The sequence below is a fragment of the Panicum virgatum genome, chromosome 9K (assembly GCF_016808335.1).
Source record: "Panicum virgatum strain AP13 chromosome 9K, P.virgatum_v5, whole genome shotgun sequence".
NCBI classification, from domain to species: Eukaryota; Viridiplantae; Streptophyta; class Magnoliopsida; order Poales; family Poaceae; genus Panicum; species Panicum virgatum.
In genome coordinates, this window is record NC_053144.1 from 53,983,580 (window position 1) to 53,997,998 (window position 14,419).

Sequence of the window (14,419 nt, forward strand, 5' to 3'; positions counted from 1 at the left end):
AAGCAAGTTTTGTTTCTCCTGACTTGGAAATAATATCTTGGAGATGCACTTAAATAACACATGCTTTTTACTTACCGCGAAATAATATCTTACTCGACATCAAAGCAAGTCTTCTTCGACGTCCAATGTTTTTTTCTAACTACATCCGGCAAAATACACGTATGTTGGTCAACAAATACTACAGGGACTTCTCTTCTTCTGATACAGGCCGATCCTGCTCAGCGCGTTAAGTTTGGTCACACGGCCACTCATTCGCTGCCTCACTAAGAACAATTTTGATGGGGTTTTTAAATTTGGGTGAGCAAATGCTCATTAAAAGTGCACTTTTAAATTTTACTCACTCAAATATAGGCCTCCACTCCAGCAGACTGAGTAAATTGTGCTTCCAATAATTGGCAGCCCAAATAGATGGCCATCAAATTAGGAGGGTGTGGGGAGAAATTTGGAAGACCTATCAAAATGATAGCCCATTTGCTCCCCTGTTGGAAATTAATTTTTGATGTCTACCAAATAAATCTTTATATAAAAGTACATTTGTTCTTTCTACTCGAGTTGCGTTAACAGTTTTTTTTTCTTAGCCACCAAGGCTACCTCGGGTCCATTCCTCTGCCACGCCGAAAACCCCGTATAAAACTCGCACCGCCCTCCCACGGATCAAACCACCCTTCGAAAAGCCGCGGAAAAGGACAGGAAAAAGGAGGAAGGGAGGGCGGGATGGACGCGTTCATGGACTCGGTGGGCTCCATCTTCCGCGGCGGCGACGTCCTCCCCTGGTGCGATCGCGACATCATCGCCGTAAGCTCCTTCGTCCGCCCAGCTCCACGCGCCCCTCTTTCCCCTCGCTTCTCACCGGGAGACCATGGCTCGGCCTCGGCTGCCTCCCTGGGGAGGCCTGGTGATGAGTGCCCCCCCTCCCCAATTCGACCCTTTCTTCCAAATTTGGGGGGGGGGGGGGGTTGGAATGCGCGCGAATGGTTGACGAATCGGCGTGGATTTCGCTGCCCGCGCTGCTGAGTCGTTTGTTCCCGACGAACTCTGGGACAGGTTTCCGTGCAGGGACGTGGAATTCAGTAACCCCACGGTAGATGTCTTCTGTTGAGAATCAATGAATCAGCTTGCATTCCACCGTCGCGCAGCTGCGACCATCGAGGATTACTAACCAATTTCCCGATTGTATCATGTTATCTGGTCAAATTGCGTTTGATCGCCGACTTGTGGCATAATCGTTGCCCTGCATTCTTATCATCAATATTTCTTAGCAGGGTTTTGAGAGGGAGATTGCTGAGGCAGCAAATGAAGAACAGAAAAATGAGAGCCTTATGAGGCTTTCCTGGGCGCTGGTTCACTCTAGACAGCCTGAAGATGTCAACCGGGGCATCGGGATGCTTCAAGGTGATATATGCACATCCTGTTAACCTCCCAATGCATTAGTTGTTGGGAGTTTGTTTGTGAAATATGACTTAAAAATTGTTATTACTCTCAAGTGAACAATACAAGAATTTACTTAGTACGCAGTAGTTTAACCTGAATAAAAAAGCTCCGCCAAAATGGTAAAAGAAATTGTTTGCATCCCATGTTTGTTTTCTTCATTTCTCTGATTTCCGACCATTTACCCATGTGGAAGGAAAGGCCTACATGCCATGTTAATGGTAAAAGAAATTGTTTGCATCCCATGTTTGTTTTCTTCATTCCTCTGGTTTCCGACCATTTACCCCTGTGGAAGGAAAGGCCTACATGCCATGTTATAAGAATTAAGAAGGGTCTTACACATAGATTTCTGTTCAATCACTCCCCTTCCTATACTCACTTCTCTGGAGAGACCCAGTTGGCACTGTCATGAACATGGGGTTTACATTGCTGAAATTGGAAGCTGTGAAATTTGGAGGAACTAGTACAAAAGTGTTACGAACAATGAAATCTGCTATTCTTTTCAGTCTAGGCTAACTCTCATCCTAGGCTCAGAACCTTGCATAATTCAATCTAGGTTAACTCTCATCCTAGGCACAGAACCTTGCATAATTCACTTGAACCAAGTCATCCTTGACTCCTGTTCACCACAACGTATTTTTTCTTTGCTGCCCCTTTAAACTTTCAGTCTGACCTTCCTGCTTTCACCCACTGGGAGCTCATGATGTTATCTGTTGCCAGCTTCATTGGACAGGCCTAGCAGCCCGCTGCAAACAAGGGAGAAGCTCTATTTGTTGGCTGTTGGACACTACAGAACTGGGGATTATACAAGAAGCCGGCAGCTTTTGGAAAGATGCTTAGAGGTTTGATCACAAAATTGCATTCTCTGTTGTTATTCTCTTGAGATCTTCCATTTTTGTTTTTTATCTAGTCATGTATCGTTACCCAAACACTCCTGATTTTTATGCCTGCATGTTGACTAAGACATTTTCACATTTTCTTCAGATTCAACCTGACTGGAGGCAAGCCCTGACTTTGCAAAGGCTCGTTGAAGAAAAAACAAGAAGAGGTAGGTGTTGTATTTATGCTGTCCATTTTCAGGGTAGGAAAATGATTGTCCATTGATTCATTTTTTCCATTCCCTACTATAATGGCCACTATCAAGTTAGGAAAATATTTGCCTAGCATTTCCTACTGTAATGCCCATTGACAGGAGATCAAATATCAGGATAGAATTTTCAATATGCCCCAATCTGGGACCTCCCCACCCACTGTTGTCAGCTGGGGATCCAGAAAAGTTAAGATCAAGACAAAATATCTTAAACATATATAAAAGTTGCATATAGCATGTTTTACATATTATAAAAGAACGATAAATCAAAACACCTATATTTTTGCACTGTTTATTGTTCTTCTGATCTGGGCTAACATTACTTGGTTGGTATTGGATGCAGATGGTATGATTGGCATGGCTATCATCACTGGCGCCTTTGGACTTGTGGGGCTTGTTGCTGGTGGTATAATTGCGGCTGCCTCATCGTCATCGTCGTCCAGGAAGAAATGAGGATGTCTTGTGAAGTTAATAAGAAATCAAGATGGGCAAAAACTTGATGACAAGCAGACATCACTTTTGTGCTTCTTGTGAAGTTTTTTTTTTGGGTACTCTTTACGTGTCACACCAGCCTTGCATTGTGTTCATACGAGAGAGATGTATTGTTAACATGATAGTAGTCAGTAGAGGATGAGGCCCTGTGAATTGGTGATCGTATTGTTCCAACATTTGGACTGTTGTACTTTGTTGCCGCAGAACATGCTGTCACCATATATAATAAGAGAGTACAGTCATACACAGTAACTTGATCCTAGATTCGTTCATTCCTCATCGCAAAAAAATTTCCATACAGTCTTAAAAATGTAAACTAATTCTTTTTAAATTAGAAAATATCAAATTGGTACCAATTTAAAAAATATATTCCATCTGTTCATACTCGATTTGGAACTTATTTATTCAAAAATCATAGCCATAACTTCAAGCAAAAAAAAACTAGAACATGAAAAAAATGGACCCAAATAACTAACAATTAGAGTACCAACAGATAGGCTACATTTTTTTAAAAAAAATATGAGCACTCATTTAATATTTTTTTAGTTTAAAATGAAATACTTATGAACTTTTAGTTTAAACTTGAATGTTTTAAATTTCCGTAAAATGAGAAACCACCTTTGAAACCACTTAAGAGGTCAAATTTGTTCAGTTTTAATAGTTGGATAGTTCTTCTTATCCGGTTTTGTAGTTCTAGGTTGAAAATCAGACTTTTGTGATAATTCAAAGATGCAAACTGGACTTTTCTCTAAAAAATAATGTTTTGGGAGATCTGAACAATATGCACCATTTTCTAATCTTGAAAAAAGAACCGATGAATGTGCATCTTCGAAGTTCCATGTTTACAGTGCATAACAAGTCCTTAATAAACACACAGCATGAACTGTTAACCATGCACTCTGGATCTCTGATTCAACCTTTTTGTTTCGTGGTTGCGGATACATGCACATTCCACAACATGTGCCCAACCGAAGCAGGCTGCCTAATCTTCACTCTCCACCAAGGTCAGCAAGAAGTCCTTGTAATACCCGGAGGTGTCCCCGACGACATCGCTGGTCACCGTGGTCTTGAACCTGGCCTTGTACTCCTCTTTGATCCTCTCCATGCCGATCTCGGCCCCGGACACGATCGCCCTGGTAAGTGTTTCCTCGTCCGTTCCAAATCCTAAGATGGAGTATCTGATAGCCTGATGAACAAAGATCCAGTACAGTTACAGCATTTCGCCCAAGCCTATCATCAATGTCGATGATAATCTTTATCGCAGCCAGGTTTACCTCTGCAAAGTGCTTCTCCGGCGACGTCAGGCACCAGACGGCGCTCCTGAGGATCTTGGAGAACTGGCTGCTGCTGTGCTTGGCGATGTCCTGCAAGCAGGGCAGCAGGAATCGGAGCCCCCGGTTCAGTAATCAGTAGCTGCTGTTCATCGACGGCGAGTGGTTGACGGATGGGGTAGCTGCAGGTAGGTACCTCGTCGATGCCGGCGCCGTGCTCTTGCTCGTACCGCCGGAACGTGGCCCGCAGCTGGTGCTTGCTCCTCGTGCTGACGATCCGTATCACCTCGTCGCCGTGCGGCTGCTTCCTCCTCCTGATGGCCTCGGCCAGCTGCGCCGCCTCCACCCCCGCGACGCCCTCGTCGACGAGCTCCGCCTCGCAGCGGTACGACCGCACCAGGCTCACCAGCAGCTGAAGCACCGAGCGGGAGATCAGAACCGAGTCAGATACGCCATTGCCGGCAGCTGATGAGGCTTGTCTTGGAGGTTTTGATTGGTTACCTTCCTGAGCGCGTCCTGGAGCGCCGGGCAGGCGGCGGCGTCCTCCTCGAGCGAGCAGCCGAAGAGGGAGCGGTACGCGCGGCGGACGGCGACGAGGTGGTCCGGCACGGAGGCGCAGGCGACCTCGACCAGCGCCCAGGCGTGCTGGTCGCTGATGGCTCTCTTGGCGGCGGCGGCGGCGAGCGCGGCGTTGGCCAGCCGCGCGCCCCGCTCCGCCGGGTCCATCGCCCACAGCACCATGGCGGTCTGGATTGTTCGGGGGAGAAGTCAGAAGAGAACACGCATCGACGCGGATGGATGGAAGATGAGCCGTGGATGATCGGTCGGCTGGTGACGCGTTCAGAGAAGGAAATGAAGCTGCGCGCGCTCGCGTGCACGTGCGTACCCGGAAGTCGCCGGAGAGCTCGGAGCGGAGGCGGTCGAGGAGGGACTCCCGGTAGAGCCCCGCGTAGGCGCGGCGTACATCGGCGCGCTGCGCGGCCGTCCGCCGGCCGAGGATCTCGATCAGCGCCCGCTCGTCCGTGCCCCACCCGGCTCCGAGCCAGCCAGCGCCGCAGGGAGGAGCTCGATCAGAGGCTAAATAAGAACGACGAGAGATCGGGGCGAATACGCCTGACCCGTTCACCTTGCACGGCCTTCCGGAGGCCCTCGGGGTCCGCCGCCGCCTGCGCCGGGCTCGGGACGACGGCGGCGTCGGCCACGGGCGCCATCTCTTCTATCTTTTTGCGCCGAGCAACGTGGGTCCCGACGCCGGTAGATCTGTCCAGGTTGGACTTGCGCGAGACGGGGAGTTGCATACTTGCATTCGCGTGCTCTGGTCTGGTCTGGTCTGGTCTGCCGCTCTAGTTGCCGTTGCCAACCTGGCCCTGGCCGTGTTGCCAACCTGGCCCTGGCCGTGTTGCCAACCTGCCGAATCAATAAACGCCATGAATGTTTCCATTAATTTCCGCAGTGTTTTTGTATCTGAATTGATTTCTGCAGCGTGCAATTGGAAAGTTTTCAGATACGCGAGCTATCAGTATAAATGAACAGGCCCCCTCTGACATTGACCAACTCGTACCTTGACTGGAGAGCCGTGGGCGCGGCGAGCTTTGCGTAGGCGATGCCGCAGCAGGTCCTCGCGCAAGCCGGCAGCAACAGCTCGCCGCCGGCGTCGCCCCAGGCGCCGCGTGCCAGGCAGCAGGCGCCGAGGAAGCAGGATCAGAGGGAGCCGCAGCAGAGGGAGGCCAGGGAGGCGCCGCCGCCAGCCATAGCCGCCGCCGACGAGCATCAGGACCTCACCAGGGCCTTCGCAGGTTGGTTCCATGGGTTTTTGTAGGGAGATGTTCGTGTGCACGTGCGCGCGGAAATGGAAACGGCTGACACGAGTCCAAATAAATTGTACCAAGGCATGGGCGGGCTGGGCGTGGACGAGGCGGCGCTGGGGCGCTGGCGGCGGCAGCCGGAGCGGCGGGCGCAGTTCCGCCGCTGCTTCCCGGGCTTCTTCTCCGCGAGCGCCGGGATCGAGCGGTGCGAGGACGAGTACCTGCGGCACATCGAGGACGAGTTCGCGCGCTTCCGGGACGCCGCGGTGCTGTGGGCGCTGCACCCCTGAGAGCGCGACGCGCGGCGGGCGCACCAGGCCCTGCACGGCGCGGCGCCCGCGCACCCGCGAGGCGCCCTCCTCGTCGAGGTCGCCTGCACCCGCGCCGCCGACGACCTGCTCGGCGCCCGCCGCGCGTACCAGGCGCTCCACCAAAGCTCCCTCGATGAGGACGTCGCCTACGGCGTCAAGGACGCCACCGCAGGCGTGCGTGCGTCCTGCTTGATCATCGCTCCCCCTTCTCCTTCTCGGAGCGCTCGCACTTTCTTGTTTGGTTCGTGGCACGACGCTGGCATGCACGCTCACAGCTGGTGTTGGCTGCCTGGCTGCAGCTGCTGGTTGGGCTGGTGACCGCGTACCGGTACGAGGGCGCGCGCCTGAGCGAGGAGCTGGCGACGGAGGAGGCCAAGGCGCTGGCGGCCGCCGTCAGGGCCGCGCCGGCGGCGAGGCTGGTGCAGAACGAGCAGGTGGTGAGGATTCTCGCCACCAGGAGCAAGCCCCAGCTCAGGGCCACCTTCAAGATCTACAAGGAGCTCCACGGCAAACCCCTAGAATAGGTCTCTCTCCTGCTCCATTCTAATTTCTAAATTGCCCTTTTTTTCTTTGAACAAATGCTTATTTCTTACACGCTCGACCATTAATCTGGGCAGGACTTCGCCGGCGAGCCGTGCCTGCAAGAGGCGGTCAGGTGCCTGGACTCGCCGCCCAAGTACTTCGCCGAGGTGATCAGCAGGGCGTTCCGGGACGACGCGGACAAGCATGCCAAGGCGGGGCTCACCCGCGTCGTGGTGTCCCGCGCCGACGAGGACATGAAGGAGATCAAGGACGCCTACGCCAAGCAGCACGGGGCCAAGCTCGCCGACGCGGTGGCCAGGAACACCCACGGCCACTACAAGGACGCGCTGCTCGCCATGATCGGCAAGTGATGGAAGGCAAGGGGGATGTGGCCGCTAGCGCCACGCGTGAATAAGAGATGTTCCTTTGACGAAAGAGTTGAATAAGTTTCCACCCATCTTTTCCTAAAATGAGAACAGTTTGTACTCATGCATCTTCTTTATTTCGGCTGAATGGAAAAAAAAAGAACAGCATGCAGCTTGTCCATGAACCATGGGATATGGAACAACCATTGCAAGTGGCAGGCAGGAATTCATAATGCTTGCACATGAGAAGTAACCCAACGACGCAAACTGTTTGGCGGGAATACACCCTCCAATTTAACAAGTCAAGAATTTTTCGGAAACTGGGGTCCTCTTTACATTTTCGCCCCAACACCCCCTCCTTCCAATGTACCTTATACACCTCTGATGAAATTTACAAAACATCCGAAAGAATCATTCTTCCTCAGAGTACACGGGCCAAAAAAAAGCTCAGGCATTCCGTGTCAAAATATCCAAAACTGCCTTACTAAATCTCAGAGTAGATCACTGTAGAACTTGCGCACGGAGTGGCCAAAACAAAAACATGATATCCAGTTCGCCACACAAGAAAACTAGAGACGTGGCAAACGGCTAGATGAGAATGGAAGCAAGCAGTTATACATCCACTTCAGTCGTGACACAACGACCATCTTGTCTGGCATTCCCATGTTGAGCTTTGCCAGATCAAAAATGTCTTCTCTCAAGCTGCATTTAAACAGTTCCATACACATCAGATCAAAACTAACAGAAGAGGGGTGAAGGAGTTTGCACGGGGAGACTGACCTTAACCATTCGCCTGTTTCTTTTGCATGTGACTCAACAGCTTTGCATAGCCTATCAAGGGTGTAAAGTAGTAATCCAAACTTGTACCGTGCCTCTTCCTCCTAGAAGACATCAAAATCAAGGAATTTTTGTGAATGTAACAAGATGAGGCAGAAGAACTAAAGTCTAAAACGCTGTAAGTATAGTAGTAAGGCTAAATGAGCCCTACACTGAAAAATAAATATGTTAAAACTCATAAAACAAGATCACAGAGAGTTGAGAGGGCTAATTTCAGATGTAGATGAAATTACCATTCCCTTATCCCTGTAATGCTGAAACTCCATAAGCCTTCTCTCTACATCGACAAGGAGCAGCCTCCGTTGACATCGTGCAATATTACCTCTGCCCTCTGCACCATGGTCCTGTTGAACAAGTACATGATTAGTTAGTCGAATTTAACACTGTCCTTCCTAGTTTCTACCTTCCATATCCATTTTCATGCAACATAAACCATAAAGAGAAGCAACACTAACAGGTTAAAGAGAGAGAAAAAAAAACAAAATCCGGTAGGCCTAAAGCTACTGCAAATATTCCAGAAGTGAATTTGTGAACGAGAAAATGTTTTTGATGGTTTATATACATACATGCTGAATCCATGTTCGCAGTAACATAAGCAGCAGAAGCGAAAGACCAAAAGCAGGAAGAGCTGCAAGAACAGCGAAGTTTATAGCATTTGCCCTAAGAATCTGATCCATTTCCAGTAGTCCCCTGTGTAAGATCACTTTAATAATCAGTAACAGTGAATAATAGACAGGACAAAATATATCCTTATTTAATTTCATCAAAAAATTTAGACAGCGATTAGTTAAACTTACGATTCAAGATCCAGCTTAAGCTTTTGAATCTGAAATATCAAAATTGGAGATCAGTGAAACACTCAATTTCAATGAATGTACATGAAAAACAGTAAAGAAGAGAAAGAACCTGAATAAGCATGGCACGGGCTAATTCTCCACTGAACAGATTCTGAATCGGGTGGATCAATTCCTTTTCATATCTGCATAATGCACGTAAAAATATAATACACTTCATCGCTTAAAGAAAATGATCAAAATAGGGTAGTGAAAATGAATGCGGTCCCATAATTTCATCACACAACAGGTTAACAAAAATGTAAACGTTGACCTCAGAAAGAAGACTACCAAACTTAATGTGTAACTAGTCATCCAAAACCAGAGAAACTCATAGCAGCCAGGTGACGCAGTAGAAGTACAGCAGCTAAAAAAACGTACTTTCATAAATAATCCAATCTTGCAATGCCAGATATAGTTGTGCAATCATGCTAATTAGTCATAAGAAATGGCATGATTAAGACTAAAATTTGACATTAACAATCCTCTAATCATTGAAGCAATTGCATATATGGTGATGTTGGTGGTCCCTAGCTTACTGAAGTGTAACATCCCTAGAATAATTATAGGTTCATCATGACATCATATGCATCATCAAATATTTTCAAGAAAGGGTTATCCGGATAAACCCGGAGTCTCTTATACCATATTTTGGATCAATGAAGTATATGTGTCTTGTTTGTGCATGAGTTACTATATGTATCCTTATTTGCTTAGAACCTAATTGATGCATTACCAACCTTGCTTAGGATATTCCCTCATAGTTGAGTATGTTTGTTAGGTGTCACGAATTACATGCTTAGACATGCCTAGCTTCGGTACAAGACGAGGGGTGGCAAGGGCACCACCACTCGCGAGCTATAGGATGTATGTTTAATTTTACATGATTAGTCAAGAATGGATAAAAGATGAGCAACTATGAAGAATGATTCGGACTTGGGCGAGTATTGTAGGGCCATGATAGGATGGAGCTCAAATGGTTAGACTTGCCTGAGTTGGTTAAGGACCGTCTCTTTGGTCGCCGGTTTCTTGAGCACTTTTTTCGTACAAACCACATGCTTAATGATGGAATGGTAAGCTAATTAGCATGAGTCACACCTTGCCTTGATCGGATTCGGTGCGAGTTGTGATGGAGTGTGATCGGCGGTTTCGTTGCACTTGTCCTTCCCGACCGTTCGCTCATAGCCGGTTGTGTTTGTGTGAAAGGTTGAGACATGAATCAATACTTATCCTTGGCCGTGGGTATGGTCGTTGGTCTTATTCTCGTGTGGGAAAGATTGTACACCCACGCAGGGTTAATAATTTATTGCAATAGCCGCGCTCTCGGTCATGAGCACGCTCTTTGAGGTTCGCTCCAACGTAGAGTTCGTGAAGGAGTTCATGGAAAATTGAGCTTATGATTTATGAACACTTTACCTATGCAATTGTTTGATGCATGCTCTAGAATTTATAGATGCTATATCTTTTACTTATTACAACTTGATCAAAATTAGATGCTTTTATGCGAAAGTTAAATGCTTTACCCTATCCTTGCTACTAACCAAATGCATTCTCCTTGAGGTCGGGCAAGTATATACCCATATCGGATAAGACCTGCGAGTATCTTTTGTACTCATGGTGCTCTCGTTAAAGTTGTTGCAGGTGAGGCGCAGCCGGAGGCCGTGTTTGGGTACTTCTACACCGCGGACGGAGGTGCGGGTGAGGAATAGATGGCCGGTGGCTATTAGAAGGGCACTATTGGCATATAGTGTTAACTTTCTTATTTTGAGCTATGTATGGAATTGATACGGCAGGATCTTTATTTATGGAACTCACGAAGACAGCTTACAGATAGAAGCAAGTTAACCCAGATCGCCCTCCCTTGGAGGCTCTGATCTCTTTAGGGTTATCTTCTTGCTTACAGACTCCGACTCACACACGACTTATATAGATCCTAACAAACCTGATCCTGCCAACAACTAAGCAACTAACTCCCCTACTCAGCCGGCGCAGCAGCTGCTGATCCTGCAACCGATCCCGCATCCTTTGGGCGCTTGCGCCTGGAGTATGTGCGCCCAACAAACACGTCCACAACACTTCCGCCCTCCTTGCAAAACAGCTCGTCCTCGAGCTGGAATTCCGGATGCTCCTGCGTGAACTCATTGACCATCTCCCATGTTGCATCTCCTGCAGGACGTCCAATCCACTGAATCAAGACCTCCCAGTTGCCTCGGTTCAGCATGGCGCGAATGGCCTTTGCTGGAGCAGGAAGAACTCTGCCGTGGTTGATGGCCGGCAGCTGGACAATCTCCGCCGGTGGTGCACACTCGTACTTCTTCAGGAACACCACATGGAAGACGGAATGAATGCGGGAACGCGGAGGCAACTCCAACCTGTAGGCCACCGGACCGATGCGCTCCAGAACGCGATACGGCCCATAGAATCACGGTGCTAACTTGCCCGCAGACTTGTCAATGATGGAGGCAGCGAGGCGCTGGTGAAGCCGAAGCCAGACCCAATCCCGCACCTGGAACTCGACTTCCCGATGATGACGATCATGTTGTGCCCGCATCAAGTCCTGGGCGTGCAGAAGCCGGTCCCTGATGTCTGCGAGGAACTCGTCACGGTCCATGAGCTGCCTGTCCACAGCAGGCAGCTTGGCGAGCCCCGGCTCATAGGAGAGCAGCGATGGTGGGGGCCGGCCATACACCACCTGGAATGGAGTGGTCTTCAAGGCCGTCTGGAAGGATGTATTGTAGCAATACTCGGCCCACGGCAACCACCGCAGCCAGCTCTTGGGCTTGTCACAGGCGAGGCAACGGAGGTAGACGCCAATGATCCTGTTGGTCACCTCGGATTGGCCATCCGTCTGTGGATGGAAGGCCGTGCTCAGGCGCAGCTTGACGCCCACCAAGCTGAACAACTCCATCCAGAATGCACTCGTGAATACAGGATCACGGTTGCTGATGATGGAGCATGGCACACCATGGAGGCGCACAATGTTGTCGAAGAAGGCACGTGCCACCGAGATCGCCATGTACGGGTGGCCGAGGGCGATGAAGTGCGCATATTTGGAGAAGCGGTCGATGACGGTGAGGATGACGGACTTGCCACCCATACGCGGAAAGCTCTCGACGAAGTCCATGGCGATGTCCGCCCAGACCGAGCTCGGCACCTCCAGAGGTTGAAGAAGGCCGGCGGGATGGAGGTGTTCTGTCTTGTTCCGCTGATAGACCGAGCACCCCTTGATGTAGCCGCGTACCAGGCGCATAGCGTGAGGGTTGTAGAAGGACGAGCGAAGATGATGAAGTGTCTTCTGAATCCCCTCATGGCCAGTGCCATGGGCTATGGCCAGTGCCATGGGCTATGGCCAGGAGCTGGGGCCAGAGCGCGGACGACGTCGGCACGAAGATGCGGCCGTCGTGGAGCACCATGCCATCGACGATCGTCCAGGCCACTGATGCCTCGCCTTGCTCGATCTGCTGCTTGGCGGTGATGACCTCCGGTAGTTGTTCCGCCTCACGGCAAAACTCGTCGAAGATGAGGAAGGTCGGGAACGACACAGCGCAGGCGACCGCGGCGTCCTCGTCTCGGCTCGACAAGGCATCCACCACTATATTGTTCTTGCCTGGATTGTACTCCACAGTAAAATCATACCCAAAAAGCTTGCTTACCCAAGTATGCTGTGGGATGGTAGACAGGCGTTGATCCAAGAGATACTTGAGGGAGTAGTGATCCGTGCGCACGACGAACGGTCGCGCCCACAGATACGGATGCCAGTGCTTCACCGCCTTGACCAAGCCGATGAGTTCGCGTTCATACGCCGCGAGTTTCGCGTGCTGGGCGTGACAGGTCGACTGTAGAACGCAATGGGCCCGCTGTCTTGGTGCAGCACCGCACCAAAACCAGACCCGGAGGCATCACAGTTGACGACAAAGCTTTGATCGAAGTCCGGCAGCTGGAGTGCCGGCCCCCTGGTCAGCGCGTGCTTGAGCGTATGGAAGGCTGCATCGGCCACCTGCGACCAGAGGAAAGCCTCCTTCTTGAGGAGCTTTGTGAGGGGCTGCGCGCCGCCGCCGTAATTCCGCACGAATTTGCGGTAGTAGCCGGTGAGGCCGAGGAAGCCCCGCAAGGCGCGCACCGTCGTCGGGGTCGGCCAGGACACAACCGCCTCAACTTTTGCCGGGTCCATAGTCACGCCATCGCCGGTGATGATGTGGCCGAGGTAGTGCACCGCCTGCTCCCCGAAGGTGCACTTGCTTTGCTTGATGGCGAGGTGGTTCACGCGCAGCACGTTGAAGACCGTGCGCACGTGCTGAAGATGTTCGATCCAAGTGGCGCTGTAGATGAGGATGTCGTCGAAGAAGACGAGGACGAAGCGGCGCAGGAAGTCGTGTAGGGCGCCGTTCATCATGGCCTGGAACGTGGAGGGGGCGTTGGTGAGCCCGAACACCATCACCACGAACTCAAAGTGTCCATGGTGCGTCTGGAATGCCGTCTTGGCGATGTCGTCGGGGTGCATGAGGACTTGGTGGTAGCCACTGCGCAAGTCAAGTTTGGTGAAGAAGCGCGCACCATGGAGCTCGTCGAGGAGCTCGTCGACGACCGGGATTGGAAACTTGTCCTTGACGGTCTTGGCATTGAGGGCGCGGTAGTCGACGCAGAAACGCCACGTGCGAACGAGTAGCACTGGCGACGAGAACGGGGATGTGCTAGGGCGGATGATCCCTTGTCGGAGCATGTCGGCGCATTGCTTCTCGATCTCGTCCTTGAGCAACTGCGGGTAACGATAGGGGCGCACCGCGACCGGGGGCGTGCCTGGAAGCAAGTGAATGCGGTGATCTGAAGCACAGGCCGGCGGCAAACCTTGCGGAGTCGCGATGATGTCGGCGAATTCGGCGAGCAGGAGTTGCAGCAGGTTGCCGGGGTCGAGGGTGCGGACGTGGACGCCGGTTGGCGCGTTGAGGCCGTGCCACTGCACGCGATGGTCGACGCGCCAGATCGACATGGACTGGCGCTCAAAGTCCCAGAGCACGGGTCCTAGGGTGCACAACCAGTGGCAGCCCAGGACCATCTCGTGTCCTCCAAGTGCGATGATGAAGAAGTTGATGGAGAAGCGCTCGTCGCCGATGAGGACTGGAATAGCAGTGTAGACGCCTGCGCAGGGAAGCGGTCGCCGTTCGCGACGCCAACAGTCATGCCGGGTCGAGGGGTCGGAACGAGGCCGATGCGATGGGCCGCCTCTTCTGCAATGAAGCAGTGCGTGGAGCCGGAATCCGCAAGCGCACGCAGCTCGCCGGAGGACAGTGCGACGCGGAGCTGCATGGTCTTGCTGGAGGCGATGCCGGTGATGGCGTTGGCGGAGATCTGCACGTTGTCGCTGTCGGAGTCGTTGAGCTCCGTCTCGCCTTCGACCTCCAGTAGGTAGATGTCGTGCATGGTGCACTCCTTGAGATGCTCGCGCGTGAATTTGGCGGGGCAGTTGA

The 14,419-nt window shown here is 51.1% G+C and overlaps 2 protein-coding genes and 2 pseudogenes across 2 annotated transcripts; 2 read left to right on the forward strand and 2 right to left on the reverse strand.

Annotated features, from left to right (window-relative positions):
* The first annotated feature begins 632 nt into the window (after nt 1–632).
* LOC120652316 (mitochondrial fission 1 protein A-like) lies at nt 633–3,272 on the forward strand. Its single transcript, XM_039930097.1, has 5 exons — nt 633–795; nt 1,263–1,392; nt 2,149–2,270; nt 2,413–2,476; nt 2,862–3,272. The coding sequence occupies exons 1-5, from the start codon at nt 715–717 to the stop codon at nt 2,969–2,971; spliced, it is 507 nt and encodes a 168-aa protein (XP_039786031.1). The 5' UTR covers nt 633–714; the 3' UTR covers nt 2,972–3,272.
* Nucleotides 3,273–3,771: 499 nt separating this feature from the next.
* On the reverse strand, nt 3,772–5,608 carry LOC120652320 (annexin D3-like). Its single transcript, XM_039930098.1, has 6 exons — nt 5,371–5,608; nt 5,168–5,318; nt 4,783–5,028; nt 4,478–4,693; nt 4,285–4,374; nt 3,772–4,196 (listed from the first exon to the last, which is right to left on the reverse strand). Exons 1-6 carry the CDS (start codon nt 5,577–5,579, stop codon nt 3,993–3,995), a joined length of 1,116 nt encoding a protein of 371 aa, XP_039786032.1. The 5' UTR covers nt 5,580–5,608; the 3' UTR covers nt 3,772–3,992.
* Nucleotides 5,609–5,661: 53 nt separating this feature from the next.
* On the forward strand, nt 5,662–7,354 carry LOC120652317 (annotated as a pseudogene).
* Nucleotides 7,355–7,479: 125 nt separating this feature from the next.
* The window catches only part of LOC120652319, a 30,693-nt pseudogene continuing 23,753 nt past the window's right edge, over nt 7,480–14,419 (reverse strand).